Below are 25,636 nucleotides of genomic sequence, written 5' to 3' on the forward strand. Positions count from 1 at the left end.
CCTAATAATGTACAATGCGGACTCATCGTTTCCTAAAGTTGAGTGTTTTCCAGTTTGTGTTGTTTTGCTTATAATAATTTTCTAAGATCGTTACTAGACGAGAGATGCGAATGCTTCCCATTTATCTCTTTCAAGTTCAGCCTGGCAATTACTGGGGAATCGCTGGCAATGGCTGCTAGTGTTGTGTACTAGTGCACAAAACGATTGTAAGCTAGTTGAAGTTAGTTGTATATTTGTGAATATGTCTGAACTAGGATTAGTAGCTAGTGGAATATGGTTTCTCTTGAAAGACTTTGTGGCAGACACTGAACACCCACAAATTGTCATCCCTTTGACTCGAAAATTCAGCCATATTGTAGCTGTCTACTCATATGCTGTAATGTAAAGTATGCAGTTCATGCATATAATTGCTATGCATATGCTATAAAGTTTTTATTTGTTTTGAAACGCTGTTGTTTATCTTGTTTTTAGGTCGTGTTAACGTGTGCCAGTGTTAGGCCGGCTGTCCACGGGTGATGCGGTATCCCGCGGCGAAGCTCCGCCCCGGGAGCCACCGCTGAATCTCCACCGGTCAGCCTTATCTAATTGATAGGTTGACCGCAGAGAATTGGGGCAATTCGCAGCATGCTGCGAATTGCCCACCGCGAGCAGAGAATCGCAATGATTCTCCGCTCGTGGACAAGTGCCGACGCTTTCCATAGCAATGCTATGGGAAGCGTCGGCCGGCGTGATTCGCCAGCGGTTTACAGCAGGCGAATAATCTGCTGTGGACAGGGGGCCTTATAGTGTTCTTTGTTACATTGTTTTGAACAAGATTAACAAAATATTTAAAGTTTTATTTCATACATACAAGCTAATGTAAGGAACTTTGTGATATATGTAATTAGAGAAAATAGCTTCTTTCTGCACTTATCAGACACTTTGACCCCCACTGATCACTCACTTAGCATGTATGGGTAAAATCTGTACACAGATACTCATATACAGATCAGATTCCAGCTGCAGAAGTCTATGGGAGGAGAGCAGGAGGGAGGAGCTGCTGGGGGAGAGAGAGAAAGAAATTTCTTTAGGCTGAAACTGTAAACTGATCTGTCTGTGTATGGATCTTATCTTAAGAATAGAGATGAGCGAGCATGCTCGTTTAAGGCTGCTGCTCTAGCGAGTAGCAGTCTTTTCGAGTAACTGTGTACGTGCCAGATCAGCATGCGGGAGGGTGCTGGGGGAGAGTGAGAGAGAGCTGTCAGTGAGGATGGGGGGAGGGACTTTAGCAGCGGTTAGTGCTGTTAAACTATCTCCCTCTCCCTTTGCCGGCAGCTCCCATAGACTTACATTGGAGCTTCTAGTGCAGCAATCGCTTAACTCTTTTCCCCCCAGAATTCTGGGCTGAGGTGTATATACGCGTAAATGGGCGAGATTTAGCTGCGACCTTGTCACAGCTTTCTCTTGTTCGCGCAATTTTTGTCCGCGATGCGGGCGTCTGAAAATCCCAAGACCTGTGTGAATAAAGCCTAAAAGGGGCATTATTGTGGAACAGTGAAAGGGAGTGCAGAGATATAGAAAAAAATTACACCCTTGAAATCCCTGTCTCTTTAGACATTTATAGTAGTTAAGGGGTATTTTTCATGGTGACAGATTCCGCTTTAAAAGAGACTGCGCTGAATCTGTAGTTGGTAAAAACAGCATATATCCGCATTGGGCCTTTTTTGTTGTGCTTTTTCATGAGTGATTGAGATGTACGTTTGTTAAAGAGGGTTTGTCATGTTCATAGCTCTGCAGCCGCGGCGCTAATCATGATGCCCAAGGTAGTCTTAGAGTTTAATAAAACCAGTTTAAGGGGTTATCAGGGCTTTAACAATTGATGGCTTATCGCATCAGCTGATTGAAGGGGCCGCAGCGCTTGTGCAAGCACTATAGCCTATTCAGTGTCTTCATCCGAGTACGATCCTGCCAGTGCTCCGAACACCATATTATTTTACATAGAGGCCGTTCTGAGAAATGCATATATTGACGTGAATAGGACTCGGAATGGCTTCTCTAAATAATAATGTGTTACTGAGCGCTCACAGGATCGTACTCACATATAAACATTAAAGGAGATGCAGAGCTCAACTGCTTGGAAGCGGTCCAGAGCAGCGGATCCCCACCCTTTAGATATCAATAGCCTATCCTGAGAATGTGTCATCCATTTTTAAAGCACCTCTTTACTAGTTGTATTAAACTTTGAGGCTATTGAACCTCAGAAAGGAAGGACAATCTTAGCTATGTCAGGTAGTATTTTTTTTCTAACTTTTGTTTTATTCTAAGTATTTCAAAATTAGTACAAGGAACATATTTATACAGAATTTGTGTAATATTTCTTTCTTATACGTGAAAACAAAAGGGAAAAAAAGGATTTCTCCTTTTTTTAATGACCTAAAGAAAATAGGATCTGTTAACATAAGTTGTAATAAACAGTTCAACAAAGATATTGGCTTTCGTGCATTATTATCTCGTTTTTTTTACATATAAATCAGGTGTCCATTTCGGTAAATCAGTTTATAGTGTTTGCTGCGAATTAAGCCAAGACCCTATATTTTTTGACATTTATCAGGACATCCCCTATGTTGATATATTGTTTTTCAAGAGGGATTATTGTATCAACTAAGCTCACCCAGCCTGAAACAGAGGGCGACTCCACAGCCATCCATTTCATATGTATATACTCGAGTATTAGCCGACCCGAGTATAAGCCGAGACAATAAGTTTCACTACAAAAAACTGGGAAAACTTATTGACTTGAGTATAAGCCTAGCTATACTCGAGTATATACTAGGTTAAAAAACCCTCTATACTCACCTCCCAGCCAGTGTCTGTGTGACAAGCTGCTTGAATTCTCCCGGCTGTCATCCCCAGCCATCGTCTGTGCTTGGCTCTGTCAGTGCTGTGCAAGTAAGCGCTGTGATTGGATTGAGCGCCAGCCAATCACAGCTGGCGCTCAATGCAATCACAGTGTTTTCTTACACAGAACTGACGGCAGGGGATTTGAAAGCCAAGCAGGGAGAATTCTAAAGCAGCTTGATTGGCTGTGAATGATCGAGCATCGGCTGTGATTGGATCAAGCTTCAGCCAATCAGCCAAGCTTGATTTGAATGATCGAGCACCGGCAGCCAATCAGCCAAGCTTGATTGGCTGTGAATGATCGAGCACCGGCTGTGATTGGCTGACGCTTGATCCAATCACAGCTCTTACTTACACAGCGTTGACGGCGGGGGATGACCGAGCCGAGCAAAAAGGACGGCGTGGGATGACAGCGGAGAGAATTCATGCAGCCTGCCGCACCGCCGCCAGAGACACACCAGCCTGCCGCACTGCCGCCGGCTGGGAGGAGAGTATGGAGGTTTTGTTTTTTTTTCAAGCCTTCCTTGACTCGAGTATAAGCCGAGGGGGCTTTTTCAGCACAAAAAAACATGCTGAAAAACTAGGCTTATACTTGAGTATATACAGTAATTGCTTACCTGGCTAAAAATAAGACTTCCCTTAGGAAAATTTGAATATAGTATTCAACATTCAAAAGACCAAACAACGCTTTCTTGGGATCTAGTTTGAGGACGACGGGCAAACGTGAGAACAGAAAGGTAAAAGTATCCGCCAAGAATTCTATGATGTGGGAACATTCCAATATTAAGTGCAAAAATCTTGCATTTAGCTGGTGACATCCATGACAGAACGACATGAGGATCCTACCCATTTTGTGTAGTCTAACCAGGGTTAGATAGGACTGGCAAACAATATATAATTATATCAACTTTATTGTTAATAGCTGGGGATACAGTTAGATATGAATCCATCACATCTAGCCTGTCTTCTGATTTCCAACTGACATATGCGGCTAATGGGTTATGGCTGATTTGGGCTAAAAACAGGTATGTGTGTATAATATGGAGATTAATCGTGTTTGAGATTGTAATATGCCTATTCTAGGATAGTTAAGAGATTTTAGTTAGGGTGGGAGGGAATTGAACGTTTAGAGCATGGTGTCATTGAAAATACCTGAACAGCTGGAGCCAAGGTGTATATAAGTTTTCACTTAAGGCCCATTTAGACACTACGATTATTGCTCTAAGGATGTCGCTCAAGCAACTTTTAAGCGCTGCCAGCAGAGGATGCAGAAGACAAGCGAAGTGTCCTTGCTTGTCGTCTGCATCCAGCTGTTCGCCACACCGAGTGCCCGGCTGTTATACAGCTGAGCGCTCGGATCAGAGGATGCAGAAGACAAGTGGGGTGTCATCGCTTGTCTTCTGCATCCAGATGTTTTCTGCACGGAGCGCCCGGCTGTTATAAAGCCGAGCGCTCCGTGCCTGGTATGGAGAACAGAGCCTGTCATCGGGGAGCGGAATACAGCTGAAATAATGGTATCAGCTGTATCCCACTGTGAATTCCTAATAAGGCTCATTGTCGTCTTTCAGCATGCTGAAAGACAACTATGAGCGACAGCATAATGAAAATTGCACGATGTAAGTGCAGGTACACACACGATTGTCGCTCAAAAGACAGCTTTTGAGAGATAATCATTGTGTCCAAATGGGCCTTTAGTTGGGTGAACGATACACGTTGTCCTTATATATGTTCCTTAATATGTTTATTTCTAAAATTTACCAGTTTCTATATTCCAATATGGATTGTATGGAGGCTAAAGCAGGATCATGCCATAATTGGAGATCTGATACCACATCTGTAAAATGTTGAATCTTCTTAGTGATGCTCCAAATAGACAGGGCCAATTTATGTAGTGGTAATAGGGCAGATGATTTAGTAAATTCCAGGTGTTCCAGGAAATTAACCAAATCCTTTCCCATCTCCATCCCAGGCAGGTAGTGGTCAGCAAGGGGTAGTTCTCCCCCTGTAAACCAGGGTTTCATATTTTGCAGTTGACCTGCTAAATAGTAAAGATTAAAATCTGCTAAAGCCATTTCGGTGTGGTCTTTGTGTCTCTGTAAAATGGATAGCTTCAATTTATAATGAGAAGAACCCCAGAAAAAAAGTGTGATAAGGGAGTTCAGGAATTTAAAAAAGCTTAGCGGAACCTTAACTGACATATGTTGTAGAATGTATAGGCATTTAGGCTGTATGACCATTTTGATCAAATCAATACGGCCCGCCACTGAAAGAGGTAGCTTAGAGCATAATTTGAGTTTTGTTCTAATTTCTGCAGTTGAGAAATGGTCTCAGCAATGATCGTATACCATAGTGATTCCAAGGTATTTAAATTTGGAGACCACTGGCAGGCCACACCTGGACTCAAGAGTCATCAGGTACGTTTCGGGCAGTATACACAATTGCAGATTTTGGCCAGTTAATGCACAGCCCTGAAAGTTGAGAGAATGTGTTTATGTTGATAGCTTGGGGAAAAGAGTTTTCTGGGTCTTGAAGAAAGAGGATCATGTCATCTGCATAAAGACGCATCGCACTTTCTCACCCCTCCCATTGAATACCCGTGACCAATAGCTTATTGGCTCTCCTCTAATTTAATTGGTGCATCCAGTAAAGCAACTTGTTCTGCAGGGAGGGTTGGAAACATAAGATCTTCCAAATAAGCTAGGGCGTCTGTTAAGGATTTATCACTCAAGGACTTTTATATAGATTAGCGTAATACTTTTTGAAACGAGTTGTGATAGACTGTGCTTCCATCAGCTCCACACCGTTAGGGTCTTTTATTCCAAGCAACAATCTTTATTTACCAATCATATTAAAATATTTCTATTTAAAATGTATAAGTTAAAGGGGTTGTCCCGCGGCGAAAGTGAACATTTTTTTTTTCACTTACCCCCGCATTCTGCCCTGTTAAAAAGAAAGCATGGGTTAGTTTTTAAAAAGCACATTGCGCTTACCTGCATCAGCGTTCTGCAGCTTCTTCTTTTCTTCTTGTGAAGATGGCGCCGCTGGTCTTCTCCCACGGTGGACGGCAGGTCTTCTCCCATGGTGCACCATGGATTTTCTTCTCCTTCCTTGCGTTCCATTGCCGATTCCAGCCTCCTGATTGGCTGGAATCGGCACACGTGACGGGGCGGAGCTACGATGACGACGCGGTGACCAGCTCTCCGGCACGAGCGGCCCCATTCACCAGCCAGAAGACCGGACTGCGCAAGCGCGTCTAATCGGGCGATTAGACGCTGAAATTAGACGGCACCATGGCGACGGGGACGCTAGCAACGGAGCAGGTAAGTGAATAACTTCTGTATGGCTCATAATTAATGCACGATGTATATTACAAAGTGCATTAATATGGCCATACAGAAGTGTATAACCCCACTTGCTTTCACGGGACAACCCCTTTAAATAAGAGTGCGGCTCTCGCACAAAAACAGTGCATCATCAGTCTAATATGCATTTGTATAATGGTTAATGTTCCATATGCGTGTTACAATGTATAACAAGCATCATATCAAAATATATTAATAGTAGTCACATGTTACAACGCAAAGTAAATGAACGTACTTATACCATTTAAAGCACAGACCTAGATGCACACCCCGACACAGTGTTTTGCACAAAAGATGATCCCTCAGAAGAAGCCATCTTATATATCCCACCCCAAATTGCTTTAAATGCAAAGCACCAAACCAACTTATACCATTGTTTGGGGGCTTGCCCCCAGATTTTTTGGTCCCGGATTCGGGAATATACCATCACACATTTGACAAATTTCTGCCCACAGGAGCCCTTATAGGCGATTTTTGGATACCTAGATCCAGATCTATATCATTGCTCAAGAGGAGCCCACAAAGCTCTACACTTTGTGGCAGCGGCTGGATTAAAGGCTATCTTGCAGATATGGATACAACCGATGGCTCCACCATTTAAATTGTATCTAGACAAACCAGCTTTTTTGTTTCAAATGGATTGGGCCGAAACATTGTTGTTCAAGGAGAGGATGGTCCTTTTTTGAAACATGGGGAGGCTTTGTCCAGCTGCTGCCGTAGAGAGTCAGGGGGAAATTGAGAAACAGTTTTTAACACTTGCTGGTTCCAGAAACAAATAATGTCGGGAGATGATCCCATCTAGAGTGCTATACTGACCGTGCCGTTGCCGTGAGGGGTCTCTATGTCTTCCGTCGGGTCTCGAAAGTACAAGCAGACATATTTGACATGCCAATACCAAGCTGATAAGGAGACTAGACGCAGTTCTGGGGTCAGACGGATCCAACTTATTTTTTTTAGTTTTTCTGTTTTGTTTTATTAGGATGTTCGTTTATAAAATAAGGGAAAAATGTATGTCGAGATTTTGTCCAAATATATATTTGTCAATGGGCAACCAAAAACTACTCTGCGATATACTGCTATATGTCTTGATTCGAGCACTGAACTTTAAAAAAGGTCAAGAATAATTGAGATGACACTGTAATGTTGGATACATGCCTTGATGGTTTAATAAAAACATTTTTTTAAAAAGTTATGCAGGCAGAGCGGAAAACTGTCTGGATAGCTCTAAGAACAATGCTGCTGTTTTAAATATGCAAACAGCTGCATTGTTCTTGGTGCTTTCAGCTGGTGTCCCGCTGAGAAATGCCAGCAGGATACCAGCTGAAAGAATGCTATCGGCGTGCAGCGCTGATAAGGCTCATTGCTAATTTCTAGCTGGCTAGAAATGAGCAATGATAGAACAGTGCACGATGGCCGTGCGTTTAGACACAACAATTATTGCTCAAAAGACTGCTTTTGACCGACAATCGTTGTATCTAAATGGGCCTTTATTCTAAGGACAGAATTAGACTGATTGTTTTGCTTTATTAAATTTGCTAAGAGGTGACTAGACTGATTGCCCATCTCAAAATAGTATTGTCTGGTAAAGACAAGCTGGTGTTTATAGAGGCCTGGATAGACCCAGGCAATCAGTCTTACTGACGTTAATGGGGTTTGACTAATTGGATTTTTTTTCTACTAATTAATTTTTTTCCAATTATTTTTTGCCGCCATCTTCTGAGCACAGTAACTTTTTTTATTTCTCCGTAGACATAGGAATCATTTTTTGTAGGACATACTGTAGTTTGCGTTGGTACCATTTGTGAATACATACGACTTTTTGATCGCTTTGTATTGCATTCTTTCTTGGAGACAGGGTGATCAAAAAAGCACAATTCTGTTTTTGTTTTTTTAAATTCAGACAACTTTAATTGTGCGGGGTAAATAATGCATTATTTTGATAGATCGGACTTTTACCAACGCAGCAATACCAAATATGTATTTTTGTTTTATTTTTTAGATTAGATTATTTTATAAATATGGCAACATGTTTTTTTACCTTTTATTTCTTTTCTGTTTTTAATAATTAGTAAAACTTTATTGATCTTATTTTTACTTTCTATTTTAGTCCCCAGGGGGGACCACAGCTTGCAATGCTTTGATCGCTCCTGCATCAGTTTTAACATCACTAACCCCCAATTTTCATAACTTCTCTGGGAACTCCTGTCCGCCCGTTCCATTTATTACTTTTGTTTTCTGTCTTTGAACCTGTTCAAGCTCTGATATGTCCTCCTTGAGCACCAGTGTCCAAAAGTGTACGCAATGTGCCCCTAGACCTCTTTTGATACACCCCATGATCCTTTTTCTCTTGGCAGTAGCTGCCTGACACTGGTTGCTCCACTTAAAGGGGTTGTCCTGCGGCCAAAACGAAAAATTTTTCACAGCCCAGTCCCCCATGTTAAACAAGCATCACAAACTACCTATGTAAATCGGTTTTTTAGAGCGTTTCTACTCACCATGAAGCTGTTTCATGAAGTTATAAAAATCTTCTTCCAAGATGGCCGCCATCATTTCCCAAGGTGCACCGCTGGTCTTCTCCCATGGTGCACTGCGGGTCTTCTCCTATGGTGCACCGTGGATGTTCTTCTCCAGTCTGAGCTCCACTGCCGATTACAGCCACCTGATTGGCTGATCGGCACCACGTGACAGGGGCGGAGCTACGCAATGACGCGGAGAAGGGGGAGGAGCCAGGACGCAGCTCGTGAGCCCGGACCATCCAGAAGAGGAATCTTCAGTGCGCATGCGCGACTGTTCGTGCGACCAGAGCAGAAGTTTAGTCGTCGCCATGGAGACGGGGACACCAGCACCGGAGGGGGTAGGTGTATAACTTCAGTATGGCCAATATTTAATGCACGATGTATATTACAAAGTGCAGTGATATGGCCATACAGAAGTGCTTAACCCCACTTGCTGTCGCCGGACAACCCCTTTAAGTTTTACAGTTAACTAAAGTCCTTCTTCATGTCAGTTTGAACTAGTGTGTTCCCATTGAGCTTGTATTGGTGACGTGTTTTCCCTGCCCATGTGCATAACCTTACATTTATCTGTGTTAAAGGGGATATAATTAATGGATGGATTGGTGGGGTCTCACCGCAGAGCCCACCACTGATCTAAAGAATGGGGGGCACCATGTCCCTTGTCCTCTCACTTCGTGATTACTACAGCCCCTGAAGTGAGAAGGGAACTGAATGGTCACACAAGCACTCTATTCACTTTCAATAGGACTGCAGAGCACCAGAGCTGCAACCCACTTAGGTTTTTCCCTTACTCCCATTGAAATGAATGAAGCACTGACTGTACATGCTTGGCCAGCACTCCATTGAGAGTGACATCACTGCAAGGACATAAGTGACTCCCGCAGTGACAGGAGAGTGGGACATGGGAGTCCCATTCTCCAGATCGTTGGGGGTCTCAGCGGCGTGATCCACACAATCAGCAAGTTATCCTAATCCTTTCACTGGGGATAACCTTGCTATTTTGGTACAACCTCTTTAACCCTTTCCAATCCACTGTCTGACGTCTGAAGACATTATGATTTAAGGCTGTACAGCTCCGATGTTGAAAGACGTCCGTCGGTGTTCTCTTACTATATATTGCCAACCTCTCTGCTGTCAGAGCCTATCCAACGTGTCACCTCATGCAGTACTGGCTTTAGCCAGCATATAGCGCCATTCTATAACAGCAGAAAAAGAGGTAAGCACCCTAGAAAGGGCTAAATCTCATTTGCCACTTTTCTGCCTAAGGCTCCAGCTTATCCAGATCCATTTGCAATGGTATACTGTCCTTTCTTATGTTAATTACTTTGCATAATTTTGTATAATCTGCAAAAATTAATATTTTGCTGTATAATCCTTCTACAAGGTTGTTAATACCGTATTTTCCGGCGTAGAAGACGACCCCCAACTGTCGACTTATACGCCGGGAATACGCTCTAAAAAAACAACAATACTCACCTCCTACGGCGCTGCTGCAGGCTGTTGCTCCCTCCTCCATGCCGACAGAGCATTGCTTTCTGGATGTGGGGCTTGAATGCCCTGCCTCTAGAAAGCTAATGCTTTGATGGGCTAACTCAGCGTGTCGTCGGCCAATGAAAGCCGGCGCTGCGTTAACCAATCACAGCCATTTAATGACGGGAGCTGAGTATTGATTATTTTTTTCTACAGCGTATTCCTGGCTTTTAAGACGACCCCCGACTTGGGAGAAGGATTTCCTGGGTTAAAAAGTCATCTTATACGCTAGAAAATACAGTATATTAATAAGAATAGGGTCAAATACTGTTCCCTGTGGTACCCTGCAAGTAACGGTGACCCAATCAGAGTATGTACCATTTATAACCACCCTCTGCTTTCTGTCATCGAGCCAGTTACTTACCCACCTACTTACATTCTTGTCCAGACCAAGATTTCTCATTTTACATACTAACCTTTTTTGTGGCACAGTATCAATCCAGATACACAAGATCCAATGACTCTCATAAATCAGTGCTGATATGTAGTTATACGGCCATTTTCATTGCAAACTCCCCAACCATAGAAGTCAGACTTATCAGTCTATAACTTTTGACCCCTTTTGTAGTATTGGCACATTTGCTATGCACCAATCCAGTAGAAATAATACCCGTCTGTCCGGAATCGAACCAGGAGCCTCTTGTACTGCGAGCACTAGCCCTTCTGATTGCGTTATCCAGCTTGTGAACAGTTTCACTGCATAACTCTCAGCCTTGTTCTCTGTTCCCAGCTTTCTAGCTCAATTCTCCTAGTCCTGACCCTGCCTCTTGCCTTGCATCTCCTTTAAAAGCCTGCATGATTATTCTGTTTCACAGCACCATTTAGTCCAAATAGCTCTAAGGCTGCATTCACACGAACATATATCGGCTCGGTTTTCATGCCGAGCCGATATACGTCGTCCTCATGTGTAGGGGGGGATGAAAGAGCCAGGAGCAGGAACTGAGCTCCCACCCCCTCTCTGCCTCCTCTCCGCCCCTCTGCACTATTTGCAATGGGGAGAGGTGGAATGGGGTGGGGCTAATTCTAGCAATTTAGCCCCGCCCTTGTCCCGCCTCCTTTCATTGCAAATAGTGCAGAGGGGCGGAGAGGGGGCGGGAGCTCAGTTCCTGCTCCTGGCTCTTCCATCCTCCCCCCGTCCCCCTGCAGATGAGGACAACGTATATCAGCTCGGTGTGAAAACCGAGCCGATATACGTTCGTGTGAATCCAGCCTAAAGCCGAGGGTGGATTAGCTCTGCCTAACCCAACAGCGTACCTCTAAGGCCTGTCCACAGGCGATTTTTTACTGTGTTTCCCGCAGCGATAATCCGGCCGTGTAAAACACAGTGAACTCTTTCCATAGACTACTACAGAAAGCGCAGCCCCGCTGTCCACGAGAAGAGAATCACAGCAACTCTCCACTCGTGGGATTTAAATCTCAGCATGCTGCGATTTGCCGCGTTGAGCCGATCTGTCAGATAGGCTCAGTGCGAAGAGCTGTCAGTTCTCCCCTGCTCCCCAGCGAAGATCTGCCACGGGATACCGCTACACCCGTGGACAGGAGGCCTTAGCCTCCTAGATGCAACATTTTAGAGGGTGGGAGACAGAAGAGACGCAGCGTGGTAGCTTTCAACTATTAACCCCTTGAGTGGCGGGTTTCTTACCACCCTGTCAGACCCACCAGGGCAGGTTTTTTCAATGGGCCAATCATTTAATTTCAACTAATTTTCCAGTCGCATTCCAAGAGCCATAACTTTTTCATTTTTCCATTGACACGGCCATATGAGGGCTTGTTTTTTGCGGGAAAAGTTGTATTTTATGATGGCATCATTTTTGGGTATATATAATGTATTGCATAACTTATTTACAGGGAGATTTGGGGAAAAAAAGCCTGCAGAATAATGTGATAACATTATTCAGCACGATTCCGGCGATACCGAGTTTATACAGTTTTTTATGTTTTGCTATTTTTGTACATTTAAAACATTTTTTTTCTTAAAGGTTTGCTTTTGTGTATTCATTTTATTTTTCCATTGCCAGAGCTCTAGAAGGGCCTGTTTTTTGCGGGATGAGGGCTGTTTCAGACGACCATATATCAGCCGGGTATTCACGCCGGCCGATATACGGCGTCTCTGTCTGCAGGGGGAGGAGGCTGGAAGAGCCGGGAGCAGTGCTCTGAGCAAATAAATTGGAGCTGGGAAGAATGGATGAAAAAAAATAAATTCTTCCTTCACCCTCCTGATCTGAAAGAGTTCAGGAGGGTGCTGGCGGTCACCTCACCGTCGAGGAATTCTTCCTTCAGCCTTCCGGCCCGGTGATCATGTAACAGCTGGGGTCAGGTGACAACCGGCAGTCACATGATCACTGGGCGGAATCTCCGTGCATTACATAGCGCTAATTGAGCGCTATGTAATGTGTAAAGGAGAAGGCAGAAAGGGTTAAACCCCCTTTCTGCCTTCTCCTCAGGGGTCCTTGATGAGGACCAGTGCAGATGTGTATCTGCACCCGATGTGTCTGACGATCAGATGCAGATGCCCTCCTGCACTGCAGTGTAGGGCCTGTCCCTACATCGAAGCTTTGGAGGAAAATGATGATGTCGGAGCAGGCCCGACATTGCATTGGAAAGGGTTAAATCTACTTTTCTGGCACTGCATTAGGCCTCATGTCCACGGCACACACAGATTCCGCACAGAATCCGCGGCATGACGGCAATCCATTCTTCTTTCTTCAAATTGACTTCAATGTAAGCCGCCCGTTTGGGAACCCCAGTGAAATGGCGCATGCTGTGATTTTTCAGCCGCGAGCGGAAACCATAATTGGTTTCCGCTCGTGTGCACGAAGAATCGTTTTTCCATAGCATGTTACAAAGGATTATTGCTGTGGAAGCCAGAGGCGGACGCTCACTCCGGATTCAACGGCAAAACTACGCCCGTGGACGTAAGCCCTAACCCTGCGAATTTAGGCTGGGCGCACACGACCGCATCTTTACTGCATATTATGCGGGCTCTGCGTTTGTGTGATACGCAGTAACTCGCAGGCAGTCAGTTACATTGCTTACGCAGTTCCAATCACTTTAGCGTGTCTAAATTGCATTATACGCGAGCGCAAAATAAACGCCTTGTGTGGCGGTACGCAGGGTCACGACCTCGTGTAGAAGTGAAGCGCTGCGGGGTTACTATGGAGTATTTGTGAGAGACTATAACCGCGCGCTCGCTACAGCAGGGCTTCCTCAGTACTTCCGGTTCTATCCAATAGAATGGAGCTCGGTTTGTAGCAGACTTCAACCAGTTATCAGGGCTGCCATGTATGTAGGATTACATACACGGCAGGCCTGGGAGCCTTCACTAGGCTCAGCGCTGCCATGGCAACCAGCGACGCCCAGCTTACACGCCGCGGCCAACCATGACCACATATATAACTGTCAAACAGCCGACGCCCGCCAGGTATGCGGCAGGCTCGGCTTGTCAGCTGGCCGCATACCAACCCCGCCCCTATGTCAGGGGCCCACACACGTGACTTTTACGTCATCACACCTACTAGAAGCCACTACGGTAGATTCCCGGGCTGAGGCTTGTTTTCCATACTACTCCCCTGACAACTCACTACTAACTGATCGTCCCTAGCAGCTGTGTGTAACAAGGATCGTCTATCAGAATTTGGGTGTGAATAAAAAACGAAAAACGCTAAATGGTCACGTGTCACGGGAAAAAAGTCACGTGACCAAACCACCTCCTAGGAGATGATGCATTCTAGCCGCTGCCCCAGCCTCTGCAGGTGGCGCCATATTACATTCTCCTTGTAGTGTAGTCTGGCTTGTACATTATGGCTAACCTCGGCAGCGCTGCTCTTCTCAGGTTTAGATCTGTTACTGGGGTCAGACGGCTTCTGAAAACGCCTGTAAACAGCAGTATTCCTGCTCGTCCTGCCGTTACCACAAGCACCGGCGCCATTCACCCGAAGCCGGAAAAAGTAAGCGATGTAGTTCTGCTTAATACTAATGCATGAGGGAAATGTCAGCGGCTCCATGAGGACACCCTGATAATGATAGTAGATAACAAGCGCCTCTGTCTTATTTATGCCTCTGTACAGCAGGCTGTCCGGGTAGTCACAGCGCCACCTACAGTTGGCGGACTGCAGGACTTGCAGCTGCTCCATGGTGGAGCTAGCAGGGTAGATAGGATTTCATTCACTGTGGTCTAACCATTACATCAGGGGTGTCGGAGTCCTCCGAGGGCCATGTCAGCCTTATGGCCGCCTTCACACGGACGTATTTGCGCATTGAAATTTTGGACACGCAGTGAATAGAACCCATTGATTTTGTGAAAACATTTCGTCTGTGAAAACAAAGAGCATTTTCTATTTTTCTGCATATTTGTGCGTCAAAAGTCCCCGTAGGAGTCAATGGAGGTTGTACAAATGCGCACAATATGTGAGGAGAGGCGCTAAATGCTGCATAATTCCGCTGGAAAAAGACGACGTCTGGAACTAATTAGCCGTTTAATTTGTTGCGTCTGTTCGTCTTGCGCAGGTGACCATGCTTTGCGGGCAGAAAAAGAACCGTGAAATGCGCCGACACGCACGCAAAAAAGCCTCGTTCCTAGCGCAAAAACGATGCGCTAAGGCACGAATAATTGCGCTTACGTACATTTCAAGCCGCCTTATGGTTGCCTTCAAAGAGCCGATTGTAATTCCGTAATTTAAGTCTGCAGGAAAAAACACAAATTCCACAAGACGTTCCGTAGTTAAAAGTACAACAAAATGCGCATCTGCGCTGCGGACGACTCCGCCTCGTGTAAAAGGTCCCTTCAGCTCGCAGACTTTGGTGTGGAATTTACCGCATCGCTAATTCCATTGGGTGTTGTGGAAATACCCCCCCCCCCCCCCCCCCCCCCCGCGTTGAGGGACCTCTCACGAATGCAGAATATTTTTGCAAGAAGCACCTAAATAACGCAGGAAAATCTGCCGCAAAATTTGTTTGTATCCATGTAGGCTATAGAGCAGCAGATTAACCCCTTCATGTCAGCCATGCGATGCCTTGTGCAGTTAGGGCGTACATGGACGGGTGCAGTGGATGATCTGATTTTTTTTTTTTTTAAATATGACAAAAACATGGCATTTTGACAGGAGTGTGTAGGCGTTTTATATTTGCGGTGTGTATATAGTAGAATAGTATTCCCCTTTGTCCACCTTAGTAATTTTGTTTGACAGGTACGGGGCATATATATTATATGATAATGAAAAAAAAATGAAAAAAAGACTTTGGCAGCATCCAGGGTGCAAATTGATATCCAAAATTTTATTCCCCCATCACAGAAAAACAGGCAACGTTTCGGCCATGTTGGCCTTTGTCAACAAAGGCCAACATGGCCGAAACGTTGCCTGTTTTTCTGTGATGGGGGAATAACATTTTGGATATCAATTTGCACCCTGGATGCTGCCAAAGTCTTTTTTTCATTGCTGCATGTGATTTGGTGAAAAGGATCCATTCACCTGTTTCTTTGGCTACTGCATGATCTATGCCCAGCCCTTGGAGGGATATACAATTTGTGCTGCTGGCGACCTGCTTTCTCTATATTATATGATAATTTGGTGATTATCCATTCAGTCGTATCCGACCTTCTGTCACGCCATAGATCCTAACAGCCGCTGTCAGGTCCGCCATGCATCTCCTCTTCAGCTCCCACAGACTTGCTTGAAGATTCAAAATCCTCGTCTCCAAGAAGTGCTAGCTTTGATTGGCTGAGCCCCGACACTCGAGAACCAATCACAGCCAGCGCTCGATGAAAAATCACAGCCATTGAATACGATGCCTGTGATTGGTTAATCGAGCGCTGGCTCTGATTGGCTGGGGCGTGAAACTCGAGAACCAATCACAGACAACGCTTCCTATGTAAACTTGGCATCGCAGTTATTTTATTGACCCATAGAATGAAAGCATGTCATATTTACTGCAGCATGAACGCTGTAAAAATATCCCCCACTCCCCGAAAATGGCGCAACTGCATTTTTTCTCTCCTGTTTTGCTCCACTTAGGAATTTCTAAGTCTTCCAATACATTATATGGTACAATTGAAAAATACAACCCGTCCCATACGAAACAAGTCCTTGCATAGATATGTCACCAGAAAAATAAAGTGATTTTTTTTTTGGGAAAGTACGGATACCAGAACTGCAGAATATGGACTGGACGCAGATGCATCAATGACCCGTGGCCAAGAAAGGGTTAAGCTGCGTCTTGTAGAAAGATTCCTGAGCCATAAAAGTTAAGTTTATTGGCTCCAAGTAGCTGGCAGATTGGTTGTGTCCCTTATATTGTGGATTCAGTATTTCTTTTTGTGTGTGTGTTTGACTCCTATAAAGGAGCTGAACAATAGCACTGGTGTGAACCTGGCCTTATATGTACAGTTTAAATGTCCTGCTATGGATATCAGATATGTGTGTGTAAATTATTATGGGTCACACATATTCACATATAGCTTTGACTCTATCCTCCGGTTTAGCTCTTATTTTTTTTCCTGCTTTTTCTGTGTAGATTATAGCCTACATAATAGGTCGAATTAAACTAACCCTTTTCAATTAAGTGTCGGACCTCATCTGACATTGAGCTTTCCCTGCATAGCTCCCATGTCAGACGAGGTCCAGCGCTATGCAGAAGAGAGCTGCGATGTCAGAGTCCTCTTCTGTATATGTATACCACTTACCGTATTAGTATTATTTATAGTACCAGTGTTTCTGGTGGCGCAATGCTCCACTTATAATATAGTGAATGACATCATCACATGTAACTCACTGAAGGACCTGTGATGACATCACCGTCAAGTGATCAGGGGCGAGCATGTAACTCACTTGAAGGACCAATGATGATGTCACCGTCATGTGATCAGGAGAGGAGCATGTAACTCAGTCACTCATGGACAAGTGGTCATTAGCACTTTGATTACACTGCAGGGGAGAGAGTTGACATTGGAGTTCTTTTCTGTATATGCATACTATAATATACAGGAAAAAGCGCCGATGACGGACCTCTCACCTGCACAGTGTAATACGTGTTTATAATGTAAAAAATCATTTAATATTCAAAAAAGTGCTAATAAAATCATCATAACAGTTCATTTTTACGTTTTTCTGTTGAGTAATTCCAAGTAATCCACAATTTGCTTACCCACCGAAAATAAATAAGAGCTAGGCAGTGTGCGTGGCAGGGAAACTGGGTTGGTAAGGGTTAATTCCTTAAGGGTGCAGCCATTTCTATTTATTTCATTTTTTGGGTTTCTCGTTCCGAAAAATCATAACTTAAAAAAAACCTTTTTGTCGACATAGCTGTCTGAGGGCTTGTTTTTGAGCGGGATGAGTTAGATTTTCAGTGGCACTATGTAATGTACTTAAAATAAGGTGAAATGGGAAAAAATGCAATTAGGCAATCTTTGTGGCGGCTTTTTATGGTGTATATGCTGGCAGACATGACATAACTTTATTCCGTGGTTCCTTATGATTATACCAGATTAAGTTGTTTTTTTTCCTGTCCTACTTATAAAAAAAAAAAATAATACCGCTGCTATCTTCTGACTGCCATAATGCTCTTTTTGCTGATGGGGTTGTGTGAGGGCTTGCTCTTTGCAGGACTATCTGTGGTTTCTAATGGTACTATTTTGTAGTACATGCAGCTTTTTGATCACCTTTTTTTTTTCTTCTTGGAAATGGTGTAATGAAAAAAAAAATGCACCTCAATCCTGCTTTTGTTGAGTGGCACACTGGCCCCAATGCTGGAATGATGATCTATGGTGCCATCGCATACAATAGTCTGTCACCCCTACATGGGACAATGGCAGCCACATGTGTTCCTCTAATGGCAGGGCTTCCAAGAGGCATTTTCCAGTAGGATAATGCTCGGCCGCATACATGAGTATATCACAGGAATGTCCCCACAACATTGTCACAATTCCGTGGCCACCCGGTCACCAGATTTATCTCCAATAGAACATGTATGGAGCCATCTGGACATCAATTTCGACAGCCTATGAGTTTGCACAATCAAGAGGCTCAGTTACTAGAAACATGGTCCGATATGCTGCTGAATACCATAGGGGACCTATATGCCTGCCCGTATCACACCTTGTATCCAGAGGTGGAACAACAGGGTACTAGAGCCTCCCTTCAAATGTTCAGTTTTCTGCAATAAATTATCCTTAATGATACCACACATAGAAAGTTTCATCCGATTCCGAAAACTCCTTCTAGGGGAGGGATTGTTTTTGTCTTGACATTAAGCAATATTGTATTCATCTAAGCCCCTATTTAAAAAAAAACAAAAAAACTTTGATAACTAGGATGTGGAAACAGCAATAGATCAGTGATTTCCTTTCCTCTCCGTTAGACTAAGTATCATTATGCTGCTTCTTCAAGGCTTTTAGTTGAGATGAACGGGTGCTGCACTATCTGCACATGCTCAGTAGTGAAGCTCCTCCTCTGCAGAGCAGAGGAAGAAGGCGCTGGACAGTAGGCATGCCTGCACTCATCTCAGAACTGCTAGAGAGAACAGGAAGACACAATTAAGGCAAGTTAACACATATCTAAAATTTCAATAAACTTTACATAAATGAATAGTATTTATTCCATGGCTGTTGAGTCGGGAGTCTAAGTCTGGGAGAAACTAAGGAGTTGGAAGGTTTGGCTTACGGACTCCACAGCCCTGTAACAAATGCGGCGATACCAATTCTTAATTATTTTGTTAACATAGTATGGTGGGGTTTTGGAGGTTTCTCCGCTGCCAGCCATAAGAGCTAGAGCCTGGCTGCTATCACAGCTCACTCCCTGCTCCACCTCGCCTGGGAGACTTCTGCAAGCCTTATCCCGATGTGCTGTAAAAAGGCACATATGTGGGAATAAGGTCCCTTAGTGATTTTCGTAATAATGAATATTGATGGTCACTAAGGGGAGAATATTTCTTGGGTTATAAAATGTGATCTTATATGGCCTCTTGTAAAAATAAAACCTTTTGGGCTAAACTTCTGTATTAGAAAGATGTGAGAATTTTTAATATTCGTGGCCCAATATTAACTACAACCAAACACCTGTGGGGATAAAGCAGTCATTACACTGCTTAACGAATTCTTTGAGGGGTTTAGTTTCCAATTTTGGAGTCTTTTTGGGATGGTCAACTGTTTTGGGTACTTCGATGGCTTGCAAATGCAACATGGTGTCCAAAAATTATTATAGCAAATTCTGCGCTGTAAAAGCCCAATGGCACTCCTTCCCTTTTTAGCCCTTCCATGTGTTCAAACAGCACTTTACGTCCACATATGGGGCGTTTCTGTATTCAGGAGAAATTCGGTAGCAAATTGTGCGGTGCTTTTTCTCCTATTGCCCCTCGTGACAATGAAAAAATTGGTGCTAAACCTGTGTTCTTGGAGAAATTGTACTTGCTTTCAAATCCCAATTCTAAAACCTCCTATAAGGGTCAACATGCTCACTGTACCCTTCCATGAATTTCTTACGGGGTATAGTTTATACCTTCAAATAGTAGATTTGGGGTATTTTCTTCAAAATTAGAACCTACTTTCTGATGTCCAAAAAAAGGATGCTTAAAAAATTATGCCAACAAAAAGTAAATGTTTCTTTCTAACACACAAAGTAGTTAATGTCGGTCTTGGGCTCCCCGCACACTATTGTATTTGGGGACATGTATCGACTGTGCTAATCCACAGACAGTACACGGCCTCATTTTAGGACATCCGTCACCCTACCTTCTATCCTCTTGAAAACGCCAAACATGTCATAACGGTGATGCAAGTACGAACCAGGCTGAAAGTGCCGTAAATCTTTGAGAAGCTGATGTGAACGCAGCGCCACCTTCAGTCAGATGATGTTGACGGTCTATCTTTAGTATAGGCAATCGGTTTAATCTTTATACTGGTGTAGACTACCAGGACTATTTCAGTTAGCAAGATATTTATTTTTTTTGTAGTCTAAGGCTGCCTGCACACGAGCGTTCCGGATTACGCCAGCGGATTTTCACGCGCGGGAGACCTGCGTATGGCACCTAAATGTGCTTGCGGATAGGTGCGGATGCGTGAAAAATCACGCGCGGATATATGAGGATGTGCTGCGGAAAAAAACGCGCGGAAAAACCTGCAGCCTCCTACCACTCCTACTTCCTCTAATGTCATAGCAACCAGTGCCTTAATCCGCAGCTGCACCGCGGATGTACTGCGTGAAAAAACGCGTCCATTCACTTGTATTGGAGTCTCCACCCACAGAATCCGACCCAAATTAGGACATGCCGCGGTTTTTTCTGGCGCGTGAAAATCCGCGATGCCAATCTGTCCGTCTGGGGACAACTGCGGATCCCCATAGAAGTATATTGGCTGCGGTCAGGGCGGACAATGTGCTTAAAATACCGCAGCAGAAATTCCGCCCGTGTGCAGGCACCCTAAATCGGAGTGCATCTTCTAGTCTGAATAATGCGGGATGTGTGTCAGCTGTATTAGTTATTCTAGTTAGTTCATACATGCACACACTAATGCCAACTCTAATGTATGAAATAGAGGTTTAGCTGCCCTTGGGGGTAGGGATTGATGCTGGCACATATATTGGACAGTTATTTAGATGCTATTTAAATATGAGAAAATCTAAAATCATTTTCTTTCTTTTTTTTCAGATAAACTTTGGCTTATTGAGGGTCTTCAGTGTAGTAATCCCATTCTTGTATGTAGGAACGCTGATTAGCAAGAATTTTGCAGCCCTACTTGAAGAACATGACATTTTTGTTCCAGAGGATGATGATGATGACGATTGAGGTATTCATTATTGTAGCTGCTGAATATTTATTAGACCAAATCATTGATTATTGTACCTACTGATGTCATTTCAGTCTTATACTGTTTTCATAAATCTTTGCATTCTCCATGAACTCACAATTCTGGGCAGCTTTTCTTAGAACAGAATTGAGCTCATATCTCCCAAATTTCAAATAACGAAAGGGGAAACTTCTAGTTTTGCTCATTTTGCAGCACTTCTGAGGGCGATCATAATTCATATATATTTATATTTTTTTTTTAACCATTTACTTTTACAATTTCTATACACAGACGTGACTTGACTAAAATCATTAATTTTATTAGAATTCTTAAAAACACACACTCTGGGCACAACAAAAAACACAAATCCAAGTTGTAGAGGGTACAGCATTCACTCATCAATAATGGAGAAGATTGAGTGAAGAGTTCAACAACTCAACTTGGAACATTTGATGACACTCAACGTGTATTCACAATTTATTTCACACTTCAAGGTGGGTCCTTACATGTGAGAGCATTTGGAAGTTCCGATAGAGACCCATGCATAGATGGTTCTCATCGTAAATTTCAATTTCTAGATGTCTCTGATCCCCTCTCACAGGGACTGCATGCCTGGAGACCATGCCGATAGTCTCCATGATATTCTTTGTGAGTGAAACGGTCTAGTGACACCGTAATGGTCATTGTGCCGGTACTGTACAGTTCTGTATGGTTATGTGACATCACTGCTCATTGGTTAGAAACTAGTTTAAAAAAAGTATTTACTTGCTACTGTCCAGAAGGGATTAGTAAATTGTTTTTGTTTTTTCTTTACAGGCACTGCATGGAGGGAATCGCATCGTAAAAGCAAACACCACCAAATGGCTTCCTATAAAGCTGTACTGTATATTTCCAATATGCACTAGAAATTCTGTGATGCAAAGTTGTGGCATTACAACGTATAATGCATAATAAATTGCATTGAAATCTGAGAATTATTTATTTTGTGTTGATGCATCAAAGGACTGTCACATAGTATTGTCATATAAAATCAGTTTATTCATCTGCTATTGCGAATATATAGGTCTATGGAGGTTATGTGCACACTATTGGAGGTAAAACAAAATAAACTGATATGGGTTTGTTATAGTGAAATTAACTGAAACTTTTTCTTCTAAAGAATACAAACTTGGAAATCAAAAGCTCCAGGCCCAATAAAGATTTATTATGTTAGTTAAAACAGAATAATTTATTGACTACAGGAGGAGGTAAACATAAAAAAATTCGTATTAAAATAGAAAAGCAGACAGGAAATTGAAAGAAAAAGGTTGGAAGTGTATGGTCATCTTGGTCACAGTGACCACAACATAGTAAGCATCTTTTTATATTCTTAAAGCAGTTATACCACACTTACACGTTATGCCCTACCTCCAGGATAGGGGATAACTTGCTGATCGGCGGGGGTCTCACACCGCTGAGACTCCTGCCAATCTCGAGAACAGGACTCCCATGTCCTGCTCTGGCTCTGCCTGTTACTGCGGGTGCTGCTCAGTTATCTCCGCAGACTCACTGAAAATGAAGTGAAGCGCTGGTACGCTCCATTCAGTCTGCTTGCTGCGGAGTGTGCGGTAACCCCGCAGTGAGGAGGGCATGGGACCCCTGCTCTCGAGATCGGTAAATTACTTATAATTCTCGTACAGCCCTTTTTAGTAGGATTTTGAGTAATAGATGTAAATTACGTGGCAGAAATATGTTGTCAAAGTGACCGTCACAAACACCAGCTTTTTGGACAGCCCATGACAAAATTGTGAGTGTAATTATGGACTTGGCCCCCTTTTTTCCAGCTGTAACAAATTCTTGAAGTGTGCTACATCACATAAGCAGTGAACATACATCTTCTGTGAAGAGGACAAGTTTCTAGCTTGTTAGCACTGGGAGATGCTGTCTTGCTTTATTCCTATGGGACAGCTTGTATTGGTAAGTTGGCGATTTGCTTCGCCCCACAGACTGCTGGAACTGAAGTCCCAGCACAACATAACACAGCCAATAGGCAAACCTCTTTTGCGGAGAGGACAGGAACACACCCATGTCAGCACTCATAACCCATTTATATCTGAATGAAATTGCATAACTGTTACACTAAACACATAAAAAGGCAAGTTCCTAAGTCCATATTTTGATAAAAACATGTAGGTCCATCTGCCATGTCCAAGCGACCATTGCTGTTAAATAGTTTTTAAACAGATGCCTCGAAATGGATTCAAGAAAAGAAGGATACCAGGGTATATTACACAGGTCTACAAAAAAAAAAATTTTAAGCGCTGTTTTGGTTATTCCACGTAATCCGAAAATGACCTCAGTTTTGTCATAGGACATCATGTTTCCTGACAATTCATTTATCTATGTTAAATAAGGCAATACCTAAAAATAAATGAAAATAGACTTATAAACTTAATTTTTAATTACAAATTTTACATGAAAATCGTTTTTGAACTGAAAACACACTAAAACACACTAAAATCGTTTTTGAACTGAAAACACACTAAAATCGTTTCTTCTTCTCTGTGAGGCTCCTCTTGGTACATTTACACTTGTGAGTAGCATCTGAGATGTCTCTCTGGAGCATCCAACAGTAGTCTGCCATCATTGTAATGCTCCATTGTCCCTTGTATCTTCTTTCCATCTCTTTAATGTCCTGGTGGAATCAGTCACCTTGTTCTTCACTCACAGCTCCCAAATTTTCAGGAAAGTAGTCAGTGGGATTGAAGGAAATGCACTTTCAAACTTATCAGGCAACCTAAAGCTTCAAATGCTTTCAGCATTCCTCCAATCTTATTGCCTGAAAATTTCTTCAAGACCTTTTTAAATGCAATTCACCCTTGCTTTTGAGAATCCGTCATGGTATTAACAAACTCTTGATCAGCTATAAGCTTTGGTCCGACAAACACCCCTTCCTCCAATTTTGCCTCCGAGAGGCCTGGAAGCTTGGTGACCAAATATTTGAAGCATTCTCCATCTCTTGGAAGTGATTTCATGAATTGCTTCATCAATCCCAATTTTATATGGAGAGGTAATCGAAGAACTTTATGTGGAGGTACCAAAGTTTCTTGGAGGACATTTTTTTGACAGACAGTGAGCACCCTTGCTTGCCAACTCTTCTTGGTCCAGTGATTTTTGTCAGTCTTGGCTGTCCCATAGATACAGAAAACAAGGGTATTTGGTATATCCAGCTTGTTGCCCGAGCAGCATGCGCAAGACCTTTAAATCCCCACACACCTGCCAACCATGGTCTTCATATTTAAGTTTACAAAGAACCAATTCCAAATTCTTGTAGGTTTCCTTCAAGTGTATGGAATGACCTACAGGGATGGAAGCGTAAAAAACGCCGTTGTGGAGCAAAACTGCTTTGAGACTTTTTGAAGAATCTATGAAAAGACGCTGTTGCGTTGAATCATACTGGATTTTGATTTGACCCATCAAACCTTCGACATCGATGCAATAAACCAACTTGTCTTCCTGGGCAAAGTAGGGAACAAACTCCTATTCATGATGTCTGAACCATGAAAAATACATTCCTGGCAATAATAAATTCCTGCTTTTAAGCCTTGAACCGAGTAACTCAGTGCATCTTTGGGAAGATTCAAGTCTCTTACCAAATCATTCATCCGCTCCTGGGGAAAAAAATGTTGGTCTTGTATCATCTTCAAAGTCAGAACTTGATTTGTCATCTGGTTCAGGTATGACTCCATCTTCATCAGAGCTAGGTATCTCTTCCAAGGTAGCAGGGGGCTTGGGTACTGGTATATCTGTGCCATGGGAGATGGGACTAATTGCTGAATGAAGATTGGGGTATGAAATGGAATGCTTCCATTTGGAATTATACCCTTTCACATTGCATGAACAAAAGTAACAGTCGTCACTATGGTTCTTTTGTTCTCGCCATACCATAGGAATCCCACAACTAAAGCTTTTTTTCTTACACTTGAACCAATTTCTGAGGTTCTCAATACACAGTTTGCACACTGTATGAGGTGCTCAAATTTTATCTTGATCTCCTAGTTTTAGTCCAAAGTATGCGAAATATACTTTTTTAACAAAGTCTGTAATCAGCTGTTGCTTCAACACTGTATATTCACCACAAATGAAACAAACTGTTAGGTGACTTAATACACTTCCACGGAGCCATAACACTAACTTGGGGAAACACGATTTAAGAATGACGAGCTAACACAAAGAGATTGTGGGAGATACTCCCTCTCTTTCCGTTTGTCAGCGGCCACAGCAGCAGAGATCTGGCATAACTGGCAGTGGCGGCAGACATTGAGCGGGGTAGCGAGCTGTCAGCGGCCACAGCAACAGAGAGACGGCATCTGGGACAGAGCTGAGAGGCGGCACAGACACATCTGCAGAGGGAGCTGTGAGAGAGCAGATGGCCAGGAGAGATGCTCTGCGGCTTCGTAAGTCACAGTGCAAGGGCTTCGCCAGGGGAGATGGGAGGGCACAGCCTCACAGCAGGGGGATTCCTAGAGCGGCTGCAGTATCACACTTGTCAGCACAGGTGCCGCCTAGTGGTTTGCCAAAGGGAGAAGGAAGGGGGA

The 25,636-nt window shown here is 43.3% G+C and overlaps 1 protein-coding gene across 1 annotated transcript; it reads left to right on the forward strand.

Moving 5' to 3' along the window:
- The first annotated feature begins 13,995 nt into the window (after window positions 1-13,995).
- SMDT1 (single-pass membrane protein with aspartate rich tail 1) lies at window positions 13,996-22,033 on the forward strand. The gene is made up of 3 exons (XM_066597400.1): window positions 13,996-14,232; window positions 20,921-21,059; window positions 21,876-22,033. The coding sequence occupies exons 1-2, from the start codon at window positions 14,086-14,088 to the stop codon at window positions 21,056-21,058; spliced, it is 285 nt and encodes a 94-aa protein (XP_066453497.1). The 5' UTR covers window positions 13,996-14,085; the 3' UTR covers window position 21,059; window positions 21,876-22,033.
- The last annotated feature ends 3,603 nt before the right edge of the window (window positions 22,034-25,636 follow it).

The sequence above is a fragment of the Eleutherodactylus coqui genome, chromosome 3 (genome assembly GCF_035609145.1).
Source record: "Eleutherodactylus coqui strain aEleCoq1 chromosome 3, aEleCoq1.hap1, whole genome shotgun sequence".
Lineage (NCBI taxonomy): Eukaryota > Metazoa > Chordata > Amphibia > Anura > Eleutherodactylidae > Eleutherodactylus > Eleutherodactylus coqui.

What these genes read in the sequence shown, in the direction of transcription:
- SMDT1 (XM_066597400.1), top strand. Translation starts at nt 14,086, where the DNA reads ATGGCTAACCTCGGCAGCGCTGCTCTTCTCAGGTTTAGATCTGTTACT. An exon ending in TTCACCCGAAGCCGGAAAAA is followed by an intron (nt 14,233 to 20,920) that starts GTAAGCGATGTA and finishes CTTTTTTTTCAG; the next exon opens with ATAAACTTTGGCTTATTGAG.